At 40.0% G+C, this 8,349-nt stretch overlaps 2 protein-coding genes across 2 annotated transcripts; one reads left to right on the top strand and one right to left on the bottom strand.

Annotated features, from left to right (window-relative positions):
* Positions 1 to 42: 42 nt before the first annotated feature.
* Positions 43 to 1,071, top strand: LOC101308906 (GATA transcription factor 4-like). Its single transcript, XM_004306918.1, has 2 exons — positions 43 to 403; positions 496 to 1,071. Exons 1-2 carry the CDS (start codon positions 176 to 178, stop codon positions 958 to 960), a joined length of 693 nt encoding a protein of 230 aa, XP_004306966.1. The 5' UTR covers positions 43 to 175; the 3' UTR covers positions 961 to 1,071.
* A 940-nt stretch (positions 1,072 to 2,011) lies between these two features.
* On the bottom strand, positions 2,012 to 6,693 carry LOC101309104 (TMV resistance protein N-like). The gene is made up of 7 exons (XM_004308433.1): positions 6,188 to 6,693; positions 4,930 to 6,031; positions 4,500 to 4,802; positions 3,473 to 4,363; positions 2,513 to 3,307; positions 2,236 to 2,331; positions 2,012 to 2,125 (listed from the first exon to the last, which is right to left on the bottom strand). Exons 1-7 carry the CDS (start codon positions 6,691 to 6,693, stop codon positions 2,012 to 2,014), a joined length of 3,807 nt encoding a protein of 1,268 aa, XP_004308481.1.
* Between the last annotated feature and the right edge of the window lie 1,656 nt (positions 6,694 to 8,349).

Genomic DNA, 8,349 nt, shown 5'->3' with positions numbered 1-8,349 from the left:
TCTCTCTCTCTCTCTCTCTCTCCACGTTCCTCTGCTCCCCTTCCCCATCAATATTTATCACTCCCCTCTCTTCTCCTCCTCCTCCTTCCTTCTCTCTCTCTCTCTCTGAGCTCCTCTTACAGAGAGAAAGAGAGACCCACTTCTCTGTGCCCCTCCTCATCAGAAAAAATAAACAATGGAGGACATGTACGGACTACCCTCCTCCTCATCATCAGCCCAACCGCAAGTCGACTACTTCCCCATCGACGACCTCCTCGACTTATCCAACGACGAAATCTTCTCCAACTCCTCCTCCACTTCCTCCGCCGACTCCCACCCTCACTACTTCCCTCCACCTCCTCCCCCAGCTGGTCTCTTCAACCCCACCGCCTCCACCGACTTCACCAACGCCCTCTGCCTCCCGGTACGCCCCCACATTCCCCTTTACTCCTCTATGTATTTCTCATTATCATTAACAACATTCTCAATGATAAACTATTTGATATTTGTGAACAGAGCGAGGACGTAGCGGAACTGGAATGGCTGTCGCGGTTCGTGGACGATTCATTCACCGACTTCCCACCCCCGGAGCTGCCGCTTCCCAACGACAAGTCGTTTTCGAATCCCAACCGACCCCATAATACCAAGCCCGTTTGCCGTGAGGAAAACCCGGAGCCGATTCGTCGGTGCACGCACTGCGCGTCGGAGAAGACGCCGCAGTGGAGGACGGGTCCATTGGGCCCGAAGACGCTGTGCAATGCCTGTGGGGTTCGATACAAGTCGGGTCGGCTCGTGCCCGAGTATCGGCCCGCGGCAAGCCCGACGTTCGTGCTGACTCAGCATTCTAACTCGCACCGGAAGGTGATGGAGCTTCGTCGGCAGAAGGAGGTGTCGTCGTCGTCGCAGCAGCAGCAGCAAGCGGAGGAGGAGGAGCAGCAGAGGCGATTCTATCTTCACCCGAACGCGTTTCGGGTGTCCTGACGTGTCGGCCTGTGGTGAAATGTGAGATTGGGATAGTAATGTTTTTTGCGATACCTTTGTGGTTATTTTATCAAAATTTCTCGAAAGGTTATAAATTTAAATTTATTTTCGAGTTTTTATTTATTTACTCTTTTTAATTTTTGCGTATAAATCGATGGAATTCTGGAAAATAATAAATGAATGTGGGATGGGCCGGTGGGGGGAATTTAATGGGGTTCAGATTTTCAACTACCAATGTGCTCCTTTTTAATAAATTGAAAACCAGAGCGGGCGTGATGGGGGTGGAATCGCACGTGATAAAGCAGCAGATGAGGCTGACACTATATTCTGATTATTCTCTAATTTTTCTTCTTTTTTCTTCTTTTAGTCTTTTAGTTAAAGAAGTAGCTTTATACGTATTACCGTAGATGTCACATGTTTAAATATGTATTACATCTTTTATCATCACTCCTACTGTATTACGTATTACAGTATGAGTGATGATAAAAGATCATTGTTTTTACTTTAGAAAAATGCACATTGTATTTGCTAAGAGTGATAAGATTTTTAGAGGAGATGGATGAAAGCTTTTGACTTGTTTTGGGCATCGATCAATGGAGCAAAGATGGAGGCAATTGAGCTTCTCACCAAAAATAAAAACTTGTATTGAATTGGGGAGGGAAGTCGGGGATTCAATGGAAGGGATGAGAGTAATGATGTAATTGATCAATATGAAAATGCCTTTTATTCCCCAATTGTTATTTCCATGTCATACGGAATTTGGGTCGTGTACTATAGAAGTATAAAGGCATAGCCCACAACAAATGTCAAGGTTATTGGTTTCTTTTTTTTTGGTCAATAGGTTATTGGTTTTTTTTTTTTTGGTTCAATAGGTTATTGGTTTCTTGGAGAACAAGGGTAAAAATCAGAATGAGGAGTGATTTAAAACTCATTCACCACCTTTACACATAAGACTATATGTGGATGAAGTGATCATTGTCTTCGCTAAGAACGAGGAAGTCTCCGATAGAGCCGATAGGACGGTGACACCGTTGAACTTCCTACCCTTGCCTTACTCTTGGTCCATTTGGCTGTTATAGTGAAGATGGTGTTGGCCTCTTTTTGCTGTCACTAATGCCGTCCGCTTCCTCTCCGGCGACTGTTGTAGCTGCTGCTTAACAATCGTCTATAATCAAGGTAAAAAAACAATCCTCTACAATCAAGTCTTATGTCTTAACACATTTTAAGTCATTATCCATCAAAAGAGAATGAAAGATCAGATACAATCACAATAACCTGCCTGCTATCCACTATTTCAACATATTGACGCGCATGGATAATGACCATAGCCTCTGAATAGGAATCACAATCATTTTCACCATATAAAGCCTCCTGAATACAACTAAACATCAACCACTCACTGCTCTATCACCGCTCTTCAGTCCCAAGACTAAATGATTTGAGCTTCATGATCCTAAGAGAACATGTAAACTGATAAAAGGAAAATACTTGTAAAAATTGATAAACACAGAAATGGAAGAAGAAAGCTGATAGCGGCCCTAGTGACGACAACGCAGTTGTTAATGATACTGCTCTCCCTCGCTGTTTCTCTCGCCTCTAACAGAATGATCTTAAACAAACCAATGACGACTGTAGAGTAACTATGTTCCTGCATTTTGGACAAAGAACTCCAACAAAGAAATAGTTCTCTGTTGACTTCCATCGGTCCACCACAGAACCAGTATGTTCCCGGTTCCACTTGATATGCTTCTGACAGACCAACAACCTCATTAACACATGCGTAAGACAAATCCGTACTTCTGCTTGGTTGGTTACTGATCATTATCTCTTCTTCTGCTTCATGCACAGTATCGCTGACACCCGGATCAGAAAAATCTGTAGATGTGGTGGTGGGTTGGCTAGTGATCCTCAAAATGTCTTCTGACTCCTGCACAATGTGGAATCCCCATTCTTTTACCTTAAACAAATTGTATCTGGCTCCCATAACGACTGAAACAGTCACTTCATCGCCAGCTTCCAACTGATTCCCCAATTTCCAGTGGCTTAGCCATATCATGTCTTCATCATCATTTGGTATTCCGTAGCATGATGGCTGATAAACCCACTTCAATCCCTTGCTTTTGTTGTTGATCTCGGTAACTAATGCACCAGCAAGTGAATAGTTACGTGAGTTTGTATAGACGGTGAAAATGTTCAAGCCTCTGATCTTGAGATTAGGAAGTAAAGGTATATGCACTGTAGAAGATATGGTAGAGGATGATCCTTCCATTCTGTGGCTGAACTGACCTGGAACTTCGTTTTTGTTTCCATGAAAAAATGTACTGAATATACCATACTCATACAATCCCTACACAAATGTTAATACTGGAATATATTAGGTAAGATAAAAAATGAAGGAGACTAAGAGAGAGAGAGAGAGATGTTAAGACTCAATGTACTAATTAAAGAAGTCTATCATTTCTTCATGAACAAGTTTCATCATCAAGAATATATGTATAGAGAAAGAGAGCACCTGAACAGGAAGCATTTTGTAATTTGAAGAATGCCATTCTGGGATGGACATCAAAACAGGTTCCATGGATCGCAAGTTGGACAAGCCCAAAATGTTGATCATCTCCATGCCAACTCTTTCAATGGGCACTAGCTTGAACCAGTAACCAATCTCAACTATTTTGGATTTTGTACCAAGTGTAACTATAGACTTTGGTAAGCACCATATTGATTGAAAAGTAATCCTTTCCAATGATATACAACCGACTGTGAGCAGTTCTCTGCTTACTCTTGGTAGCCCTTCAAGGCCCTTGAGACTTGTACACCCCGAAAATCCAAGGTAATCTAGCTCTTCAAGCCCTCTGATGCAATCTGGTAAACTGCAAATTGGATTCCCAGTGAAATAGAGTCTCTTCAATGATGATAAGTTACTCAACTCCATAGGAAAAGCATCATCAGAGAGATTGCAGTTTGCTAGACTTAATTCAAGCAAACTGCTGGGAAAAGAAGCCCAGAAGTTATCTATATGTTTTAACATTGGCCAAGACTTGACCTGATCCTCAGTGGTGGCAAGTAAACGATTAATAGGAATTTCATCTGCTTCAAGAACTTTCAGAGAAGCCATATTCCTCATTTCCATGGGAAACTCGTATAGATTTGAGCAACCAGACAAAATAAATGTTTCTAGTGATTTCAGAGAGTAAATGTCCTCTGGAAGCTTCCCAATCTTTGTGCAGTTTTTCATATTCAAGTAAACAAGCTTCTCTAGCTTCCCAATGGATTTGTCGACATCAATCAAACTCCTACAATCTTCAAGAAACAGTCTCTCTAGATTTGGGACCAATAAGAAGTCGCCAGTTTCTGTCAGGTCACTGGAATGGCTGAGATCAAGGATCTTCAGTGATGGAAGATGCTGTGAAAAAAGAAGAAGAAAAAAGTAAAAATAGTTAGGCAAACAAAGTGGGAGTTTATTCTATATTCCACAACTGCAATACAGATCATTTATAAGAGAAAAAAAAGAAAGAAAGGAAAATTACGCAGTTAAGTACCTTTGTTCCTTTCCAGACTCGTCTCAGGCTGCTATTCTGCATTTCAAGAACAACTAGTCTCTTTAAAATAAAATCACTAGGTATGGAGTGTAAAGGGAATTGAAGCCAACACAACCATCTCAATTCTTTAGGAAAGTCCTCATAACTTCCATTCAGTTGGACATCAAAAAGTTGGAGTATTTGTAGTTTGTGCATCCTTGTAAATGCATCGGTTTCTAAGACTTCCATATTCGAAATTCTTGGAGCGTTGTCTGCAGTGTACATATGCATTTGCAGGGAAAGACCTTCAATTGTTTCAGAACCCTGCTAAACAAAAAGAAAGCATTTGGATTAGTAAACAGCAGTAATCCACCACCCCACCTCCACAAAGAAAAAGGAGACAAAAAAAGGATAAATATACATAAGAGGATAAGAGGAGCATGCTTGTTACCTTGTTTGCTCTCAATACATTGAGAGAATCTTTGTGGTGCCATAATCTACTACGTTTATCTGGATTCTTTGCATTTTCTTGGCGAACAATATCTCTTCCCATGTCACGAATCATTTGAGGCATTTTCACCTTATTGGATGTATCTATAGTTATCAAACATCTATCAATGAGATTTTGAATGCCAACAAGTGAATAGAACCCACATCCGTCTAGTATCTTGATGATCACATCCTTATCCTTTCCAATAAAGAAACATGCAATGTGGAGAAATATATCTTTGTCGTGGTCATCTTGTAAGGCATCGTAGCTTATCCTCAACTTCTTTAGGATTTCAGTGTCTGGAGTAGTATCCAATTTCTGTAGTTGACTCACCCATACAGCTAGACTTTGCCCTGTCAGAGAGGAACCCAAAATTTTCAGAGCCAACGGAAGTCCTCCTATGTGCTGTACGATCCTTTTTGAAAGTTCAAAATAACCTTCAATTGGATGGTTCTGTCCAAAAGCATGCCAACAGAAGAGTTCAAATGATCCACCACTGTCTAAAGTTTGAATGCAACACTCCTTGACATCTTTATAAAGCTTTAGCAACCCTGGACGTCTAGTTGTTATAATGATTTTTCTTCCTGGAAAGAAGCAATTCCGCATGCTAAATATTGCTTGTAATTGATCCCTATGATCTACATCATCCAGAACAAGAAGGACTTTCTTAGAGCCTATGACATCTTTGATCCGATTTATCCCCTCAGCAACCATGTGTATTTTCACTTCTCTTCGGTTTGAAAGATCATAAAGAAGCTGTTTTTGTATTCTAACTAAGCCATTGTATTGTTCAGAAGTTTCTCTAATATTTTCAAGGAAACTGCTTCCTTCAAATTTTTTAAAACTTGAATTATATACAACTCGTGCAATAGTTGTTTTTCCTATTCCACCAATTCCATAAATGCCAAGTATCCCAACATCAGACGATCCATCTTGCAACCATGAATTAATGCTTTCAACCCAATATTGGATTCCAACCAGATGGGGGTCAACACCTAAGGGTATGCGACATAATTTCTCCACAAGCATATCAACAATTTTCTTGATAAATTTTGACTCGTGCCTAGAAATTGCAATGAAACTGAATTCAATCAAACAGGCTATGGCTACACTTCAGGATATTTGATTATAAAGTCTTATGTGGAAATAAATAACATGGTATAATGAATGAATTGGCCACGAAAGAAAAGAAAAGAGAAACTGTAATAGAGTTACATACCCATCATTTTGATTTTGTAGCACCATGCCTGCTAGATCTGCAACTTCTTTAAGAGCTTTCCTCCACCTATGCATCTTCTCCGGCGATTGCTTTTTTCCATGTCTAGCAAGTGCTTTTGCAACACTTCCAGTCTGTTTCCTCACATGGGTTGGATCAATATCATAGAATACTGGTAAAACAACATGATCAGAGGTCCTCTTTTGTTCAAGGATCATGACAAGCTCGTCCAGGCACCATCCAGAAGATGCATAGTCCTTCGAAAACACAATGACAGAACCACGTGACAGTTGGATGGCTTTCTCTAGCTCCGGCTTGATATCATGGCCTCTTTCCAGTTCATTATCATCTCTGAAAGTGCGAATTCCAGCATTGACCAGAGCTGTATAGAGATGATCAGTGAAAGTCTTACGAGTATCTTGGCCTCTGTAACTTAAGAACACATGATAACTACATGGTAAACGAGACGCAATGGAAGAGCCAGGTTCTTGAATTTTAACAGGTGCCATGTATCAGTGAATGAATACATCAACTCGCTGGGTTTCAACTAAGTGGAAATTGAAGGATTTGGGAATTTGGGTTCCTATCAGTTTGCATACATATATTGCATTCTTTGATCCAGTCAAGCAGAAGAAAAGAGACTTTTCTTGTATCATAATATACAATAATAGAAAGCAACTATGTAATACGAGCATCAAAGGCCTAAACTTAAATAAATCAGTATAAATTCAGAAGTCAATTTCAGAAGCTTTGATCATTTCAATTGCTTCAGAATTCCAAAAACTAAGAATTGATGGTCTTAAGTGCTTAACTTCTGAACATCTCAATTCATTATAATATATAATAGATGCAATGGTCAACAAAAATGAACAGATAGAGAAAAGAAAATTAAACTCCAGAGCTAATCAGCAAGCAGAAGTTTATTCAATTTAGAGTTAGATGTAAACCAAAGCAACCTAATAGGCCGCTACCCAGAATCATAAGAGCAGTGAGATTGAAGAGCAAAGGTTACAAAAAAGCATGCATGAGAAAACTGATCAGCATATCATGATGTTTAGATATAAAACAATCTTGATCAATCGAAGGAATTATAACTACCTGATGGCCTAATCTTTCTTTCGTTTCAATAACATGCGGATTCTGCAACAGATGGCTGGTGAACAAATCTGCATGACAATCGTACAAAGGCACGTTTTTGCCGCCGGCTGGTGGACACGACGGCCTTCTCTTCATCTTACTGCCCTGTTTGGGGTTATTCATGGAACCCAGTCTTCTACTCAATAATTTGTTTTGTTTAACTTCCGATTTCAAAGAATTTGCTTACGAACCATTCTACCAAAAAAAAAAGGAAAATGTTTATGCTTTAGCAACTTATTTCTAAGTTAAATCATTCTCAGGACTGAGTGATTGCAAGGCTCTTCGTGTAAAAAAACGGAAGTCCTCCGGTGTGGTGTACAAACCTTTTTGAAAGTTCAAAGTAACCTTCAATCGGACGGTTCTGTCGGAAAGCATGCCAACAGAAGAGTTCCAATGATCCACCACTGTCTTGGAAGTTTGAATTTGAATGCAACACTCCTTGACATCTTTATAAAGCTTTAGCAACGTCTAGTTGTTATAACCGGGGGTGGGGGATCTTCGACCGAGGATAGTAATGACTTGTGCTATCCGACGTTAACATGATGTGAGTTGAAAGAAGCAAGGAACAACAAGAGAAATAATGAACACAGATATGTTTTTTACTCGTAGAAACCCTGACCACTCAGGGAGAAAAACTGCGTGTCCCTAACTCTTGAATGACAAAACTTTTCATTATGTAAATCACTTCTTACAAAATAGTTGCTCTAGGGATACAACAGCTCACTACTATCCTACCTACTCTGAATACTAGTCTAGACCTATACTACTTGTTTCTAAGCAGCAACAATTGAAAGTTCTTTGAGAAGTCTTGTTCTTGAAACCAACTACAGAGTAGGTGACTCAACTTTGAACACTTCTTGGGTTGATTAAACTACCAACATCTCTCATGGTATGCGATGATGCAATGAGTTCATGATAAGATTTTTCGTCCAAGCTCTAAAGTCTATAATCACAAGGAAGACTTAAAGCAGCATAGACATGCAAGCTAAAGACCAGACTCAATAAGAAAACGTAAAGCTACTGTTTTC

Source organism: Fragaria vesca, linkage group LG7 (genome assembly GCF_000184155.1).
Source record: "Fragaria vesca subsp. vesca linkage group LG7, FraVesHawaii_1.0, whole genome shotgun sequence".
Taxonomy (NCBI): Eukaryota; Viridiplantae; Streptophyta; class Magnoliopsida; order Rosales; family Rosaceae; genus Fragaria; species Fragaria vesca.
The sequence above is the reverse complement of the archived record's forward strand: the minus strand, read 5'-3'. Positions and strand labels throughout refer to the sequence as shown.